Source organism: Neofelis nebulosa, chromosome 6, assembly GCF_028018385.1.
Source record: "Neofelis nebulosa isolate mNeoNeb1 chromosome 6, mNeoNeb1.pri, whole genome shotgun sequence".
NCBI lineage: Eukaryota > Metazoa > Chordata > Mammalia > Carnivora > Felidae > Neofelis > Neofelis nebulosa.
Window position 1 is genome coordinate 121,176,086 of NC_080787.1, and position 20,504 is coordinate 121,196,589.

General features: G+C 40.4%; 1 protein-coding gene across 1 annotated transcript in view; it reads right to left on the reverse strand.

Moving 5' to 3' along the window:
• SAMD3 (sterile alpha motif domain containing 3) overlaps positions 1 to 20,504 on the reverse strand; it is a 57,075-nt gene that overhangs the window by 3,359 nt on the left and 33,212 nt on the right. The window contains exon 8 of the mRNA XM_058735235.1: positions 1,897 to 2,097. Coding sequence (XP_058591218.1) covers positions 1,897 to 2,097 — 201 coding nt within the window. The remainder of the gene's footprint in view (positions 1 to 1,896; positions 2,098 to 20,504) is intronic.

Below are 20,504 nucleotides of genomic sequence, written 5' to 3' on the forward strand. Positions count from 1 at the left end.
GCTTTTATTTTAGGAAGCACGACAAGGATTTTACAAATTTTGTAAATCCCAGCTGGCCACACAAGGCTTAGTTTGGGAGGTACTCCCTGAAGAAAGCTAAGATGTTCAACTCTTTTTTTTTTTTTAATATTTATTTTTGAGCGAGAGAGACAGAGTGCGAGCAGGGGAGGGGCAGAGAGAGAGAGGGAGACGTAGAATCTGAAGCAGTCTCCAGGCTCTGAGCTGTCAGCGCACAGCCCTACACGGGGCTCGAACCCATGAACCATGAGATCATGACCTAAGCCGACGTCGGATGCTTAACCGACTGAGCCCCCCAGGCGCCCCCCGTTCAACTCTTTTGTTTGAAAAAACAGTCAACTTTATTCATTAAGTAGTACAGTCATTACAAAAACCATATCCCAATCCATATTTTGGATATAAAGGGTGAAATGGCTGAAGGGTTGGGAGAAAAAGAGACTTACGACAAAGCATGAGAGCCCGTCTCAGGTCTAAAATCCACTGTCCACTCCCCACTCAGACTCACTCTCATCTGTCGTTCTTTGAAAGGATGCTGAACCATAGCTTAGGTATTTTAATCACAAACCTGTGCAGGCTGCACTCCAGTGAAGACCCGTAAGGCTGCAACTCCAGCGTCCACAGCAGCCTTACCAACTGCTATGGACTGAATGTTTATCCCCCACCCCACAAATGCTTATGTTAAACCTAATGCTCAGTGTGATGGTATTAAGAGGCGAGGCCTTTGAGAAGGGCCTGGTTAGGAGGATGCAGCCTTCATGAATGGGATTCCCACCCTTACAAAAGAGACCCCAGAGAGCCAGATTGCCCCTTCAGCCACGTGAAGTTAGAGAAGCTAGAGAATGCCATTCGTGAACCAGAAAGCAGGGTCTCCTCAGACATCACATCTACCAGTGCCTTCATCTTGGATTACCCCACCTGCAGGACAATGGGGAGTAAATTTCTGCTGTTCATAAGCCATCTAGTCTATGGTGTTTTGTTATAGCAACCCAAACAGGCCGAGACACCAATCATCCACTAATTCACACAGCATTCCAAACAATCAACTGTTCATTTGTATTGCATGGAGCCTGTTCTGCTAGGCACTTGGAGAACTTACACGAAGATGTTTAAAATACGCTGCTTACATTTAAGAAGTTTATAGGCTCTCAGTTGGAAATGGTTTTGATTTAAAACAATATGCAGGTTGTCAATGTGGCATACTCTTCTAATAGCCAAAGCCTCCTGGCTATTACTGTTAAATAATACTGGCTAAAATCTTGGGTGAATCTTTCATTATGTACTACAGATAAAATTACACTAAAATTGTAATGGGACCCTTTAATGGCCACCTTAGGTAAACTAAATGGAAGGTTATTGGAGTTACCTATTAAGCTTTATGTATTTTAAGACCACTTTATGAAATGATTGGGAATCATAAAGGAAATAGATATTGGGCAAAGCTGCATATTAACAGTTCCTTAGTAAACGTTCTTGATTGTCTAACTGCATGCAAAGGGTGTTATATGTAAGTGATGGATCTCTAAATTTTATTCCTGAAACAATTAAAAAATAAAATACATTAAGATTTTTTTAAAAAAAATACATAAATAAATGCAAAGGGAAAATGTTTCACACTGTCAAAATAGCCCTAAGTAGTGTCTCCCAGCCTCCACAATATGTGTAATGACAGACAGATATTTGAAGCTGAAGGCAGGCAGTGCATGTTCCAGAAATTCTTACCTAGTTGTAATGGTCCTAGTTGTAGCCCGTGGAGCCTTACACACCCTACCAAGATTCACACCCACCATCTTGCTACATAGTTCTGTTACACTCCAAAAGAAAAGAGAAAAATCAATTTGGACATTAAAATCAGAAGGTGTTATAAGCAAATAAAGATACCTGATAAGGGCACTTTAAGAAAGGAAACATTTTAAGAATGTCCTTCAGAGGTGTTCTGCTGCTAATCAACTTTCTTCTTATTTCCAAAGTCCGGCTCATTCTCTTATCGATTTCTCCCCAGTCCTTTTCTGTCTTCATATATTCTTGCTGGAACCAGTTAATATGTTCATCTGCCTCAGAATCTAAACAAACAGTTTCTTCCTGCAAAATATTTTCAAAATATCAATATGCTCCATTTTTCAAGTGGCAGTTTAACACTTCAGAATTATAGGCTGTTATTGCACACTCTTAATGCACTCCTAAGGTGAGTGTTACCACTTGTGGTTACATGTGGCCTTGAATGTGGTTAACAAGTGGACAGTCTTTAACAAATCACATAGTCCATTACTTACGGGACTATAATCTGTTCTCTTGACAGATCTAAGAGTTAACTTCATTTTCTACATAGTCTTTTTGTGGAAATCTAGATTATCCAGAAGGTCCACACTTAACAGGAATTTTTTTTTTTATTTCTACTCATATAAATTTCAGAAGACAAAATATTAAAAGAAAAATAGATTTTTAAATTAAGGTTTTGTTGTTGCTGTTGTTTATATTTTTTTGTTTTTAAATGCCTTTTTATAGCTGCACCATCATGCCATAAAATCCAAATTCAAAATAATAACAGGGGGTATTTTGTGATGCTAAATCATCAAACTATCAATTATATTTACTATAAATTTGAGTATATTGGGTGGGGTGGGGTGGCTAAGAAGTACCCCACATATCCTTATTAAAGGTCTAAGACAGTTTGAGGAGCCAAAAAGTGTTTCTAGAAAAATTTGTTGAAGTGACAGTTGGCTGAACTGCATTTGAATTCACAAGTTGATAAACTGTCTAGCTGACCAGAATGTGAGCAGATGTCACCTGTAAAAGCGAAAACAACAAAAAAATCACCTAAAATGTATCTACATAAAGGCTCTTCCAAGAACATTAGGAAATCTTTAGGTAGACCCACTTTCTATGAACACAGGATGATTCGCAAGATAAACCATGTGAATAAACCTCTAGATAAGTATAATTTACCAAAAAGAAATTCCTATACTGTTACATAAATTTAACTGGAAAACAGAAGTCTTTCCACAAAGAATTTGCCAAGACCTGAAGGTTTTATAGACAAATTCTGCTAAACTTTCAAAACAGAGTGTTCCAAATTTATGCAATTTTTTTTTCAGGAATTTGGGGGGAAACAAAAGGAATTCTATGAAGGATTCCAACCCATTCTATGAATCCCCAAACCTGAAAAAAATCACTATAAGAGGAAAACTGTAAGTCAGTTTCGTTCATGAACAAAATTATGAATATTGGGAACAGGAAACAACTAACTTCAGTTTATTTCCAGAAGTACAATGGTCTGACATTACTAAGGGGACTATGTAAACTAAAAGGAGGTATGATTGACTTATCTGTTACATTTCACATACTTTTCATAGTGAAATCTGAATTTTAGGACCACTGTGATAGAAAGATTTGGACCAAAAAGAAATAGGTTTTGAGAAATGTGGCCTATAGACAGTGCTATAATTAACTTGGATTATATAAATATGTGTAAATATCATATACTGCATTAACCCATTAAGGTTTTTTAAATGACCACTTTTCAAACAATGCAGAAAAATGTATAAAATTCAACACCCCTTTAAAATTAAAGAAAAAAAACCTTTCATCAAAATAAGAGATATTTTTTAAATGTATAAAGTTATCTACCAAAAACCTAGGGCTCACATTTTTTTTTATTTTTACAACATTTTTTTTTAATTTTTTTATTTTTTTTAACATTTATTTATTTTTGAGACAGAAAGAGACAGAGCATGAACAAGGGAGGGGCAGAGAGAGAGGGAGACACAGAATCGGAAGCAGGCTCCAGGCTCCGAGCCATCAGCCCAGAGCCTGACACAGGGCTCGAACCCACAGACTGTGAGACGGTGACCTGAGCTGAAGTCGGACGTTCAACCAACTGAGCCACCCAGGCGCCCCGGGCTCACATTTTTAATGGTGAAATGTCAAAAGAATTTTCCTAAGAATCAGAAAGTAGATAAAGATGCTCTACTCTACTCTTTATCAGCCTTTTACTAGAGATCCTAGCCAGAATAGTACGATAAGAAAGAGAAACAAAAGGCATAGAAATTGGAAAGATAGAAACAAAATTGTCGTCATTCATAGATGATGCGATTTGACCATTTTAGAGAAAACTCAGAATGATGTACATATAACTATTAGCATTAATAATATTCGAGCCCCTCGTTGAGCTCTGCTCTGACACTGGGGAATCTTCTTGGGATTCTCTCTCCCTCTCTCTCTGCCCTCCCCAACTTGTGTTCATTCTCTTTTCTCTCGATCTCTCTCTCTCTCTCTCTCAAATTAAATAAGCGTTTAAAAAAAAGAATAGCCAAATAAATTGTATTTTGCTATCATAGTAGATTTTTAGGCCAATATAAAAAGAATGAACTATACAAGTAAACTGTACTTGGATGACTCCCAGAGACAATAATATATTGAGTGAGAGACAAGTTGTGGATGATATACTGTTTCCGTATCATTGTGTGAACTGCAAAAAGAAGCAAAACTAAATAACATAAGATACCTTGCCTATGTGGTATCATATGCAAAACATAGATTTCAAAAACAGGCGAATGATAATATTCAAAGTACAGGGCAGTGGGGTTAGAAAAGTGGGTGACGGGAGAGGAAAGAGAGGCAGATACGAAGGTGTATAGACAGTGTTCCAATTTTAAAGCGGAACCTTGGCCTCGTGGTGTTTATTTTCTGTCATAAATTATACATAATGCTGTGCATATTCTTCTGTAAGTCTCAAATGCCTATGATGACAAGTTTTTAAATAGAAAGAATCTTTTTTAAAAAGCACAGGAAAAAATTTTAACTCTATAAACAGCTTTCTTTTTATTCAAATGTAGAAGTTCTATAATTGCTAATATCGACATTAAAGAAATTTTTTTTACATTTATTTTTGAGAGACAGAGCACAAGTCAGAGGGGCAGAGAGAGAAGGAGACACAGAATCCGAAGCAGGCTCTGGGCTCTGAGCTGTTAGCACAGAGTCCGACGTGGGGCTCAAAGTCACAAACCACGAGATCATGACCTGAGCCAAAGTCGGACGCTCAACCAACTGAGCCACCCAGGCGCCCCTGCTAATATCGAGATTTACAGACAAGTATACACATAATGTCCTGCGTTCCCCTAACACCCACACCCGATCCATGAAATGTTACAGAAAGTAGAGTTTCTAGAAAGCTCCTACCTGATTGGGCTAACATAATGTCAGGAGGGCGTATCCTAGACTGGAGTACCTTATTCAAAGGAAGAGCTGGCTGTATCGGAATTTAAAATTTCACCTTTTAATGATGGATGTATTGTTTGAGCCAGAAGGAACCTAGAAATCATCTGCCCCGTGCTTCTCACTTCACTGATGAGCAAACTGGGGCTAACTTCACAGCAAACTGGGGCTATCAAAGGGGAAGTGACTTTCTCAAGCACGTGGATGGCCAGGTGCCAGGGGTCCTGTCTTAGTGTAGCCCCTACATCTCTGAAAAGACGGATGGCCTTATACTGACAGGCTGGTTTCTTTGGCAGTCCACATTGGCAAGAGGGAACCAGTGAATGAGAAAAGTCTGGATCGTCCAGAACAGCAGCCGAGGAATTGGCTGCTAGGTGTCTGTCTCGGCAGGCAGAGATAGTGGGGGGCGGGGGGACGTGCTCAGGAAGTAACGGAAAGTCACGAAGCAGGGAACGGATCGCACCTGGCCAAGCAATACATTGAAGGGAAGCGTAGCGGTCATGTGTTGGACTTGTGACTTCAGCGGGATCAGAGTAAATTAACCAGAACATGAGTTGGCTCCAAACAAATTGGATAATGAACTCGTGCCACGCCTCCTTTGCCACACCAGTCCCGGCAACTCCACTCCAATACCAGCCACAGTCACCTACAGCCCTACAGCTCCTAGGGAGTTGGGAAGAATAGCAAAGAGCTCATTTACCTAAGCTGACACCTGGAACGGAAATAAGGACAGGATTTTTCTTCTCTCTTAGTGTTTTATTTATTTTTGAGAGAGAGAGTGCAAGCAAGGGAGAGGCAGAGATAGAGGGAGGCAGAGGATCCGAAGTGGGCTCTGTGCTGACAGCAATCAGCCCACGTGGGGCTCGAACTCAGGAAACATGCGATTGTGACCTGAGCCAAAGTCGGAAGCTCAACCGACTGAGCCACCCAAGGTGCCCCAAGGACAGTATTTCTAAGTTAGCTATGGACGGAAACTTGAGACTGCTTTTGAAGTAGTAAGACACAGTGGTTCAAGATGTAATTTTAACTCTTTCCACCCAGAGATGCATAAAAACTCACTTCGACTTTTACTAAACATAATTTTGTTCTGCATCCTGCAATCTGAGTAGGTTTACAAAGAAAGTATCTCGTTATATAAACTTAATAATTCTTGTAAGTACATCATTAAAAAATCTACTTTAGGGGCGCCTGGGTGGCTAAGCCGGTTAAGCGTCCAACTTTGGCTCAGGTCATGATCTCCCCTGTCCCGGGTTTGAGCCCCGCGTCCAGCTCTGTGCTGACAGTTCAGAGCCTGGAGCCTGCTTCAGATTGTGTCTCCCCCACCTCTCTCTCTACCCCTCCCCTATTTGCACTCTGTCTGTCTCTCAAAAATAAATAAACATTAAAAGAGATTTTTTAAAAAATCGACTTAAAGGCACTATGTAAAGGTGCTATACCTAAGATTTGGGACTGTAGCTCTGAACATCATTAGCAAATAGGTGGTCATGTTCCCTGGTAGCTATGGTGTTCCCTATAGAGTGTCATCTCACCTTCCAATTCCTGTAAGGGTGTGTTTGCCTGAGTGTTCCAGGCTGGTGGCCCCAAGAGGCTACTGAGCACTTGAAATGTGGCTAGTCCACACTGAAATGTATGCTTGGAAACACTGACTTTCAAAGACTCCGTCTACAAGAATAAGTAAACATCGGGGCGCCTGGGTGGCGCAGTCGGTTAAGCGTCCGACTTCAGCCAGGTCACGATCTCGCGGTCCGTGAGTTCGAGCCCCGCGTCAGGCTCTGGGCTGATGGCTCGGAGCCTGGAGCCTGTTTCCGATTCTGTGTCTCCCTCTCTCTCTGCCCCTCCCCCGTTCATGCTCTGTCTCTCTCTGTCCCAAAAATAAATAAAAAAAAAAAAAAAAAAAGAATAAGTAAACATCTCATTAACAAGTTTTCACAATGATTACATGTTGAAATGATAAATCTGTGGATACATTGCGTTACATAAAACATACTAGTATAACAATTCCATCCGCTTCTTTTTACTTTTTTTTTTTTTTTTTTTTTTTTGACGTGGCTACTAGAAAATTTTACATCACATATGTGGTCCCTACGGTATTTCTGCTGGACAGTGCTATGGCTAGATGTTAGGGCTTTCTTCACATCAAATTCCACTCATCCGTGTTTTCAGTTCCATTGTGAACAAATTGGCTTTGGAAGTGATGCTTCTCTAGGTAAGTCGAACAGTCTCTTTGCTTGGCATTCAGTCGTGTGGCTCAGCCAACCAGCAGAGAAATGGCAGCAACTTTGCCCCCTACTTCCGATTGCACAGCTGACTCGTAAAACTTCACATTATTAGTGCGTTTGCCACCTGCTGAAGGCAGTAAGTGCATTATATACAGAATGCAATTAACTGTCAACATTTTTCTTCGACTTTGGCTGTTTTGCTCAGTTTTGCACCATGAGAGAAACATCTGTGCAAAAGCCTATAAAAATGATTAGTATTTGTTCAATAAATCATTATGCGTCAGGTGCAGTAAGGAGCAAACAGTAAATGCCATAAAAGAAACCCAAAGAAACCTAACTAGATATTCTTAGCATTTGGCTGTCAGTAGTTTCTGCGTAACTTTCGATTCCATTTCACTTCTAAGCCAAGGAAAGCTAACACACAAAACGACTTCACGACTTTGAAAGCTATGAAGTACGTGTATACCCAATAAGGGGGAAAAGAAAAGGTTTTAAGATAGAAATGAACTATAAGTATAGTGTTAGTAATTGAACACCCGGAAGTTTGTTGATTGATTTACTTGGCAAATGTTTGGAGGACTTTAGGATATAAGGACACCCTACAAGATTTAGTAAAACCCCGCGTCACTGTCCTGCACATCACGCAGTTTTTCTTAAAAAGGAACAAGTTGGGGCGCCTGAGTGGCTCAGTTGATTAAGCGTCCAACTCTTGGTTCCGGCTCCAGTCATGATCTCAGGGTTTGTGAGATTGAGCCCCGCATCAGGCTCTATGCTCACAGCACGGATCCTGCTTGGGATTCTCTCTATTCCTCTGTCTCTGCCCCTCCCCCGCACACACATATACACACACACACAATAAACATTAAAAAAATAAAAAGCAAACTATAGAAGAAGCTGGCGGCATAGGAGGATGCTGGGCTCACCTCATCCTGTTGATCCCTTAGATTCCACCCACATCTGCCTAAATAACCCAGAAAACCACCAGAAGACTAGCAGAACGGACTCTCTGGAGGCAAGTGCAGATGAGAGGCCCATGGAAGAGGGTAGGAAGGGCAGAGAGGAGGTGCGCGCTACACGGACTGATGGGAGGGAGCCGGGGTGGGGGGTTGTGGAGGGGCAGCCCACTGGGCAAGGCAGAGCCCCCGAGTCAGGCTTGCAAAAGCGGAGGGGCCAGACTCCGTGAGTTCTGACAGCCAGCAGGACTTAACATCTGGAATGTTAAAAGTCAACAGCTCTGCTAGGAGAGCAGAAAGGCTAGAGGACAACGGGAGGGAGAGTTGTTGAGCCCCGGAGGACTGAGCTCAGCTCAGCGGGGGAACAAAGGTGCTGGCAAGTACCATTTCCCTCTCCCATCCCCTAGCCGAAATTCCAAAGGGAATCAGTTCCCGTCACCGAACTTGCTTGCACTGCACAAACGCCCAACGCTGTGCTTCTGTGGATCCATCCCTCTGACAGGTCTGCCTCCCTCCCAGTGCTGCAGTGCCCTCCTGCAGGGGACCACCATCGGCAAAGCTAGCTAAGCCTGCCCCTCCTGCCTCTGTGCACCTTGCGATCCACCCCATCTAATACACCAGATCCCACTGAAGCAGCACCACAAGCCTGGCAGTCTGCAAGTAGCCCAGACAGGGGCCACACCACTCCACAGTGAGTCCTGCCCCTGGGAGAGGGGAAGATAAAGTACACACCAGTCTGACTGTGGCCCCAACGGTGGGCTGGGGGCAGACATCGGGTCTGACTGCAGCCCCGCCCACCAACACAAGTTTCTCTGGACAGCACAGGGGAAGTGCCCTGCAGTTTGGAGCTACCACAGGAACTATTAAAAATGATGAAACGGAAGAATTCTCCTTAAAAGAAACTCAGGAAGTGGCGACAGATAACGAATTGATCAAAACCGATTTAAGCAACATAATGGAACAAGAATTTAGAATAATAGTCATAAAATTCATCGCTGGGCTTGAAAAAAGTATACAGGACAGCAGAGAATCTATTGCTACAGAGATCAACGGACTAAGAAATAGTCATGAGGAGCTAAAAAACGCTATAAATGAGGTGCAAAATAAAATGGAGGTGACCACAGCTCGGATTGAAGAGGCAGAGGAGAGAATAGGGGAATTAGAAATGAAATTATGGAAAAAGAAGAAGCTGAGAAAAAGAGATTAAAAAAATCCAGGAGTATGAGGGGAGAATTAGAGAACTAAGTGATGCAATGAAACGGAACAATATCCATATAATTAGGACTTCCAGAAGAGTAAGAGAGAGAGGAAAGGGCTGAAGGTGTACTTGAACAAATCATAGCTGAGAACTTCCCTGATCTGGGGAAAGAAAAGGCATTTAAATCCAAGAAGCACAGAGAACTCCCTTCAGACGTAACTTGAATCGGTCTTCTGCATGACATATCGTAGTGAAACTGGCAAAATACAAGGATAAAGAGAAAATTCTGAAAGCAGCTAGGGATAAACACACTCAAACATATAAAGGGAGACCAATAAGACTAGTGACAGATCTATCTACTGAAACTTGGCAAGCCAGAAAGGAATGGCAGGAAATCTTCAATGTGATGAACAGAAAAAAAAAAAAAAAATGCAGCCTTTATCCTTTATCCAGCAAGTCTGTCATTCAGAATAGAAGGAGAGATAAAGATTTTCCCAAACAAACAAAAACTGAAGGAATTCATCACCACTAAACCTGCCCTACATGAGATCCTAAGGGGGACTCTGTGAATGAAATGATGCAAGGACTACAAAGTACCAGAGACATCACTACAAGCATTAAAGCTACAGACATCACCATGACTCTAAACCCCTATCTTTCAATAATAACACTGAATGTAAATGGACTAAATGCTCCAACCAAAAGACTTGGGTATCTGAATGGATAAAAAAAATAAGACCCATCTATTTGCTGTCTACAAGAGACTCATTTTAGACCTGAGGACACCTTCAGATTGAAAGTGAGGGGATGAAGAACTATCTATCATGCTACTGGAAGTCAAAAGAAAGCTGGGGTAGCCGTGCAGCGTTGGTGGTATAGTGGTGAGCATAGCTGCCTTTCAAAAGAAAGCTGGAGTAGCCATACTTATATCAGACAAACCAGACTTTAAATTAAAGGCTGTAACAAGAGATGAAGAAGGGCATTATATAGTAATTACAGGTTCCATCCATCAGGAAGAGCTAACAATTATAAATGTCTATGTGCCGAATACGGGAGCCCCCAATATATAAAACAATTAATCACAAACATTAGCAACCTTATTGATAAGAATGTGGTAATTGCAGACTTCAATACTCCACTTACAACGATGGATAGATCATCTAGACACAAGATCAATAAAGAAACAGGGCCCTGAATGATACATTGGATCAGATGGACTTGACATATTTAGAACTCTGCATCCCAAAGCAACAGAATATACTTTCTTCTCGAGTGCACATGGAACACTCTCCAAAATAGATCACATACTGGGTCACAAAACAGCCTTTCATAAGTTTACAAGAATTGAGATCATACCATGCATACTTTCAGGCCACAATGCTATGAAGCTTGAAATCAACCACAGGAAAAAGCCTGGAAAACCTCTAAAGCATAGAGGTGAAAGAACACCCTACAAAAGAATGAATGGGTCAACCAGGCAATTAGAGAAGAAATTAAAAAATATATAGAAACAAATGAAAATGGAAATACAACAATCCAATCACTTTGGGAGGCAGTGAAGGCAGTCCTGAGAGGAAAATACATTGCAATCCAGGCCTATCTCAAGAAACAAGAAAAATCCCAAATACAAAATCTAACAGCACAGCTAAAGGAAATAGAAGCAGAACAGCAAAGACACCCTAAATCCAGCAGAAGAAGAGAAATAATAAAGATCAGAGCAGAAATAAACAATATAGAATCTAAAAAAAACCGTAGAGCAGATCAAGGAAACCAAGAGTTGGTTTTTTGAAAAAATAAAATTGATAAACCTCTAGCCAGTCTTCTCAAAAAGAAAAGGGAGATAACCCAAATAGATAAAATCATGAATGAAAATGGAACTATTACAACCAATCCCTTAGAAATACAAGCAATTATCAGGGAATACTATGAAAAATTATATGCCAACAAACTGGACAACCTGGAAGAAATGGTCAAGTTCCTAAGCACCCACACACTTCCAAAATTCAAACAGGAAGAAATAGAAAGCTTGAACAGACCCATAACTGGTGAAGAAATTGAACCAGTTATCAAAAATCTCCCAACAAATAAGAGTCCAGGACCAGATGGCTTCCCAGGGGAATTCTACCAGACATTTAAAGCAGAGATAATACCTATCCTTCTCAAGCTGTTCCAAAAAATAGAAAGGGAAGGAAAACTTCCAGAATCATTCTATGAAGCCAGCATTACTTTGATTCCTAAACCAGACAGAGACCCAGCAAAAAAAGAGAACTACAGGCCAATATCCCTGATGAATAAGGATGCAAAAATTCTCAATAAGATACTAGCAAATCAAATTCAACAGCATATAAAAAAAATTATACACCATGATCAAGTGGGATTCATTCCTGGGCTGCAGGGCTGGTTCAGCATTCACAAATCAATCAATGTGATACATCACATTAATAAAAGAAAAGATAAGAACCATATGATCCTGTCAATTGATGCAGAAAAAGCATTTGACAAAATTCAGCATACTTTCTTAATAAAAACCCTCAAGAAAGTTGGGATAGAAGGAACATACTTAAACATCATAAAAGCCATTTATGAAAAGCCCACAGCTAATATCATCCTCAATGGGGAAAAACTGAGAGCTTTCCCCCTGAGATCAGGAACACGGCAGGGATGTCCACTCTCACCGCTGTTGTTTAACATAGTGTTGGAAGTTCTAGCATCAGCAATCAGACAACAAAAGGAAATCAAAAGCATTAAAATTGGCAATGATGAAGTCAAGCTTTCACTTTTTGCAGATGACATGATATTATACATGGAAAACCCGATAGACTCCACCAAAAGTCTGCTAGAACTGATACATGAATTCGGCAAAGTTGCAGGATACAAAATCAATGTACAGAAATCAGTTGCATTCTTATACACTAACAATGAAGCAACAGAAAGACAAATAAAGAAACTGATCCCATTCACAATTGCACCAAGAAGCATAAAATACCTAGGAATAAACCTAACCAAAGATGTAAAAGATCTGTATGCTGAAAACTATAGAAAGCTTATGAAGGCAATTGAAGAAGATATAAAGAAATGGGAAAACATTCCGTGCTCATGGGTTGGAAGAATAAATATTGTTAAAATGTCAATACTACCCAAAGCTATCTACACATTCAATGCAACCCCAATCAAAATTGCACCAGCATTCTTCTCGAAGCTAGAAAAAGCAATCCTAAAATATGTATGGAACCACAAAAAGCCCCGAATAGCCAAAGTAATACTGAAGAAAACCAAAGCAGGAGGCATCACAATCCCAGACTTTAGCCTCTACTACAAAGCTGTAATCATCAAGACAGCATGGTATTGGCACAAAAACAGACACATAGACCAATGGAATAGAATAGAAACCCCAGAACTAGACCCACAAAAGTACGGCCAACTAATCTTTGACAAAGCAGGAAAGAATATCCAATGGAAAAAAGACAGTCTCTTTAACAATTGGTGCTGGTAGAATTAGACAGCAACATGCAGAAGGTTGAAACTAGACCACTTTCTCACACCATTCACAAAAATAAACTCAAAATGGATAAAGGACCTGAATGTGAGACAGGAAACCATCAAAACACTGGAGGAGAAAGCAGGAAAAGACCTCTCTGACCTCAGCCACAGCAATTTCTTACTTAACAAATCCCCAAAGGCAAGGGAATTAAAGGCAAAAATGAACTATTGGGACCCCATGAAGATAAAAAGCTTCAGCACTGCAAAGGAAACAATCAACAAAACTAAAAGGTAACCAACGGAATGGGAAAAGATATTTGCAAATGACATATTGGACAAAGGGCCAGTATCCAAAATCTATAAAGAGCTCACCAAACTCCACACCCAAAACACAAATAATCCAGTGAAGAAATGGGCAGAAAACATGAATAGACAGTTCTCTAAAGAAGGCATCCAGATGGCTAACAGGCACATGAAAAGATGCTCAACGTCACTCCTCATCAGGGAAATACAAATCAAAACCACACTCAGAGATCACCTCACGCCAGTCAGAGTGGCCAAAATGAACAAATCAGGAGACTATAGATGCTGGAGAGGATGTGGAGAAACGGGAATGCTCTTGCATTGTTGGTGGGAATGCAAACTGGTGCAGCCACTCTGGAAAACAGTGTGGAGGTTCCTCAAAAAATTAAAAATAGATCTACCCTATGACCCAGCAATAGCATTGCTAGGAATTTACCCAAGGGATACAGGAGTACTGATGCATAGGGGTACTTGTACCCCAATGTTTATAGCAGCACTTTCAACAATAGCCAAATTATGGGAAGAGCCTAAATGCCCATCAACTGATGAATGGATAAAGAAATTGTGGTTTATATACACAATGGAATACTACTTGGCAATGAGAAAGAATGAAATATGGCCTTTGTAGCAACGTGGATGGAACTGGAAAGAGTGTTATGCTAAGTGAAATAAGTCATACAGAGAAAGACACATACCATATGTGTTTGCTTTTATATGCATCCTGAAAAACTTAACAGAAGACCATGGGGGAGGGGAAGGAAAAAAAAAAAGAGGTTAGACAGGGAGGGAGCCAAAACATAAGAGACTCTTAAAAACTGAGAACAAACTGCGGGTTGATGGGGGGTGGTTGGGGGGAGGGTGATGGGCAATTGAGGAGGGCACCTGTTGGGATGAGCATTGGGTGTTGTATGGAAACCAATTTGACAATAAATTTCATATTTAAAATAAATAAATAAATAAAAAGCACAGGTTAATCTCTTGAAAGAAACTGCCAAGACATGTTTGATAGGATATTCCACATCAGATGGGGCAATATTACTTTGTTTCCTCCATGTTTCAGACTCTGAGAAATCCCCTTAACAAGGTCACAATGGAGATGATCTGCTCTGTATTGAGGAACTAGAAAGAATCTCCAAATGGATTCACTGAATATGTGAAAACTAGGTACTTTTTACATAAAGCAAAGTTTCCCTATGTTGTAAGCACTTTTATTATGACATATGGTAACACTTCTCATAGATCTCTGCAATCCGGATATAGAACAAAGATACAGACTATGAAATCCCTGGGAAGGATGGCAGGATCAGCTGGATCCTCAAAAATGCCTCTGTCACTTCATGAAGCCAACACAGAGAGAATCACTGAGATGTGGATCCAAAGCCTAACATTCTGTGCTGGGAGCCCCCGAGATCACTCAGGATAGGCACAGTTAATGCTGCTGTGCCTAACAGCGGCCGAACCTTAAAGCAACAGAAGTTTATTTGTTACTCCTGTGATATGTCCATATTGGGGCCCAACTCGTCATCCTCCTCACCCAAGGACCTGGCTCCACCACCTAGAATGTTGTTAGGCATCGCACATAAAGAAAAAAGGAGAAGAGGGGCACTGCACACCCGATCGTCCACGAACATGTCACTTCTACTCATATTCCTTGGTTAAAGTCAGTCTCGTGGCCACACCTGATTTCCTGATTTCAAGGGAGTGGAGAAGTAACAATCGTGCTGAATGTCTGGGGGAGACAAGATGGTTAAAATGGTGAGCAGTCATAATGCCCACCCTCCTCTACCTCTGAGTTTTTTATAATGTGAGAGCATAGCTGTCCTTATAATATGGGCCGGTTTTAGAAAGGATTTTCTGTTGGCTACAGTCAAAACCACTTAACTGAGATATCAGAACACCCAATACTCAAACCAGAAAACAATAAACTACAAGAATTCTATATTCAGCAGAACACCTTTCAAATATGAAGGAGAGATTTAAGACATTCCCAAAAAAATAAAAACTGAGAGAATTGGTCACTAGCAGAAAAATAGAAGAACATTAGGCTATGACTTAAATCCACATGAAAAAACAGAACATTGGTAAAGGTCATAAACATAAAAGAGAGTATAAATGCATTTTCTGTTTGTAACCCTTTCTCCTATCTTAATTTAAAGACAATTGCATGAAGCTGTAATTATAAACCCATGTGGTTGGATATACACTGTATAAAATGTTATTTATGTGACAATAACAGCACAAAAGGGGAGAAGGATGGAACCATATAGGGACAAAGATTTTGTATGCTATTATAATTAAATTGATATTAACCCGAACTAGATTATTGAAATTTAAGATGTTAGTTCTATTTCTCCGGGAAACCACTAAGGAAATAACTAAAAATGTATATACACTAAAGTAAACAAGAAGGGAAATTAAATTATTACACTAGAGAATGTTTACTTAACACAAAAGAAGGCAGTAATTAAAGATTTAATGAAATAATGGAGGCACCTGGGTAGCTCAGTCGGTTAAGCATCTGACTTTGGCTTAGGTCATGATCTCACAGTTAGTGAGTTCAAGCCCCTCGTTGGGCTCTGTGTTGACAGCTTGGAGCCTGGAGCCTGCTTCAGATTCTGTGTCTCCCTCTCTTTCTGCCCCTTCCCTGCTCACATTCTGCCCTCTCTCTCAAAAATAAATAAACATCAAAAAAAAATTTTTTTTAATATTTATATTTTGAGAGAGAGACAGAGAGAGAGAGAGAGAGTGTGTGTGTGTGTGTGTGTGTGTGTGAGCGGGGGAGGGGCAGAGAGAGAGGGAGACAGAGAATCTGAAGCAGGCTCTAGGCTCCAAGCTGTCAGCGCAGAGTCCAACGTGGGGCTCAAACCCACACAACGTGAGATCATGACCTGAGCTGAAGTCAGCTGCTTAACTGACTGAGCCACACAGGTGCCCCTAAAATTTTTTTGAAAAGAATAAAATAACAACAGATAATGAATAAAACACAAATATCAAAACAGGAGACACAAATTCTATCTTATCAGCAGCTATATTTGATTGGCAGACAAGATTGTAAAAATGATCCAACTACATCTCGTCTACTAGAGACAAATTGAGATTTAATGACACAAATTGCTTAAAGATAAAAATATGGGCAAAGGTATAACATGCAAACAGAAACCGAAAGAGAGAGGGAATGGCTACTAATATCAGACTAAATAAACTTTGAGACAAAAATTGTTCCTAGAGTCAAAGGAGGATATTTTATAATGGGAAGAAAGCCAACCCATTGGGAAGATACAACAATTATAAACTGCTATACCCCTAATAACCGAGTCCCAAAACTCATGCAGTAAAAACTGACAGAATTGAGGGAGAAAGAGACAAGTCAGTAATCATAAAAGTTGGAGACTTCAATACCCCAGTTTCAATAATGAACAGAACCACAATAAGCAGATTAATGAGGGACTAGAAGTCTAGAACTGCTGCTATTCCTGGAGAAGATAACATGGATTGTAAGGACTCAGAACGGGATATAACAAGTACATCATAAAATGAGGACCCCTAGAAGATGATATTGAAGGGAGTTTTGAAGAAAGTGATTTATAGAATTAAGTTATTTATTGAAAACTATTAAAAAGAAACTAAAAGCAGGTTAAATTAATTAACAAAGATAAAATAATTTATGCACTTAAAGATCACATTAAAAATTCCCGAACTGAGAAAACTTCATTGCAATTTTAAAAAAATTAGAAAGAGAGAAGCAATGGTCCTGTAGAAACTTCAGAGTCCTTTCTATCCTGCTTCAAGAACACAAAATAAATTTTCACCAACTATCCAATTTAGAGTTAATCTACCTCACAAAGATAGAGGAGAAGATTTTCAAAGTAAACGAAAAGATCAGCCATAAAAGGTAAAGAAATGGACACCGGAAAGGGGGAAGCCAATTTTTTTTTTAAGAAATTTTGAAAGAAGCATTGGCTATTATCAAAGTTGCTTATATCCCATGAGAAAAAGTTTATAATAGTTTGAGGGCTCTGTTGGCTGAAAGAAACCTCAATTACTTACTAAAAGGAAATGCATGCATTGGTCAAAAAAGCAGTAAAGAAGAATTTAAGCATTTTGAAAGTTTATTGACATCCCAGTGTCTCAAACGGGGCATTTGGCAGAGGCCCAAGAGGACCGCCAAGAAATCCTCTGGCACAGAGATTTCAAGAAAGGACGAGCATCAGGCTGTGACCGTGTAAGGATCCACACTCAGTGCCTCAGGTAGATCAGATGCCGCTGCTACCTCAATCCCAGGAAGACAGGAGCAGGGTTCCTCCAGCTGGGAATCCCCATCATGTCACAGAAGGCTTTCCCCGTGAGCAAGACAGAGCTTATCCCGGAGCTGCCTGTGCTGACAGATGCCCAGAACCTTCTTTTGGCCCAGCCTTCCCACTTGAATGTGGCACCACTAGCCCAGGCTCTAGTTCTCCTGTGGGAGGGCAGATGTGGCAGAGGAGTCCCAGGGACTGGTTCCCGAGAGAAGGATCTCCTGTCCTTCCCCTTATTCTGAAAAATGAGGATGAATTTGATCAGAAACCTCTATACTGAGGGACTTCCCTGACCCAACACATCTTCCACAGGGAACAAAAATGTCTCGACACTAAGCACTAAACGATACTAAGTAATAAACACTAAGTCATCAAATGTAATGTGGCAATGGCATTAAAAACAGACTGATAGACTAATGGAATAAAGAGATAGTGCCCAGAACATACCCATGTCTATTTGGAAACTTAATATACAATAAAAGTGTCACCATAAACTGATAAGAAAAGGATGGATTGTTTTGTAATTGGTATTGAGAAAGCAGCTCATTATGTGGTGATCCCTACTTAATACTGTATAGAAGATGGACTCCAGATGACTTAAAGGTCTGAACATGAAAGTGAAAACAATAAATTTAATAGAACAAAGAGTAGGAGAACGTCTTTGTGGCTTAGGGCACGGGAAGGACTGCTTCCTACAAATTAACAAGAAAAAGATGCTAACTCGTTTAAAAAATGGGCAATGGATCTAAAGAGAGAATTTTCTAAAAGAAGAAATTCACAAGGCTAACAAACATGTGGGGAGATGCTCAGACTCATTAGTTATCCAGGGAAATGCAAATCACGGCAAGAATGAGATTACCCTTGATGCTTCTTAGACTTGGAAAAGTTTAGAAGGCTGAATAATGCCAGGGGTTGGCAGGAATACAAGGGGACGCATGGCTGTGGTAACAAGACAAAGTCATCTGGCAAGGAAGTGGTCAAATGCAGTAAATGCACACCCTCCACCCCATCAGCTCCACTTCTGGGTACACACCCCAGAGAAGTAACACACAGGTAGGGCCAGAAGCAGACATGTATGACGGTGTTCCCTACCACACAGCTCCTGGTGGGGGAGGAACAGGGCTTGAGGTAAACAGTACGTTATAATCACTGCAATCATGAGCTAGAATACACTAATGTGAATGAGTCTCAGAGAGTATTAGTGAAAAAAGTGAAACAAGAATGAAGTCTAGAATACCATTTACATTAAGTCATATATATATATATATATATATATAAACCCAACTGGAACACTTATAGATAAAAAGATGCATACGGAACGCTTTGGACTGGTGGCCCAAGGGCAGAAGTGAGGGAAGAGCAGATAGGGAGGAGAACACAAAGAAATGTACAGAACAAGAGCGAGGCTTACAGGACAATGACCATGATACACCATGAACTGAGTTGGACTCCCTCAACTCTAATTTACACCTGAGATTTTTCACACACGCACAAATACTACAAGGTAAAATTCCACTACCCTGCCACGCAGCTCTATACAATTCATGTAAGCTTTAAAATTTTTTTTTAAACATGTATTTATTTTTGAGAGACAGAACACGAGCAGGGGAGGGGCAGAGAGAAAGGGAGACACAGAATCCAAAGCAGGCTCCAGGCTCTGAGCTGTCAGCACAAGAGCCAGACGCGGGGCTCAAACTCACAAACTGCATGCGAGACCATGATCTGAGCCAAAGTCAGATGCCTAACTGACTGAGCCACCCAGGTGCCCCAATTCATGTAAGCTTTTAAAGCCAGTGTCGTCATTTAAACAAGATGTCAGCAACGTATGAAATTACTCAGTTAAGTCTGCCATTTTGAGAATCTAATTATACCTCTGTTTATAAACATAAGACAGAGTATAGTCAAAGACAATTAAGCAAAGGAAATAGATTTATCAATTCACAGGGTTGCAAATTGCTTAGACCTAAAACTAAAAGTCAGATGCATAAGAGCGATAACACAGCTGTTGAGTTTGGCTTCATGACCATACAAGCAGCCATGACATGAGGTCATGGGGTTGGGAAAAGATTTTTAAACATTGCAAAACGCGCAATATTTTGTAGGATTGGTCTGAAAACATAGTCTGGGATTCTCACAAGTACAGCCATCCATACAACGTGGTGATAAGTCTTAGCAGCAGAATATGAGCAACCTGGGTATATTTAGGACTCATGGGTGGATACTTTAACACTGTGGATGCTCTGGGTTTCATAGTGTAGTTTAAGCAGCACTAAACTGGCCTGGGAGATTGGGATGGGAGGAAAGTTAGGGATAAAACGTCCGTGGCCAATACTCAGACCCAAACAAACTCAGCAGCTGCTTGGGTTATCTGCAGAAGCCCATGAGACAAAGGTAAGAAAACCACCTTCCTTCACAGAGACATCTACCTTCAGTTCTTTGTAAATTTCTCCCAACCATCAAAAGAGAAATAACAGAAATGAAACAAAACAAATGAAAATCTCTTCCCCTCCTCCTTTATTCCTTTCCAAGACCTTCCTCTAGTTCATCCAAACCCACTTCCCTGCCCTTGAGAAAATAGCCTGACTCCTGACTTCTTGCGTCCATCAGCATTTTCCAGCTCTGTCGCACAGGAAATAACTGTTTTCTGTATTATGGAAATATTATGTCCGGGCAAGAAAGTTTAAAAGATGTGAAAGTTACCAAAGTATCTTAATCCAAATGTCTTTAATTTTCAGAAATCTTAAAGATATTGAAAAGGAGCTATCAGAAGTTCAAGCTGGAGATGGGAAGTAATTTAGGCAATTTATCCGAAGTATAAAATTCCACG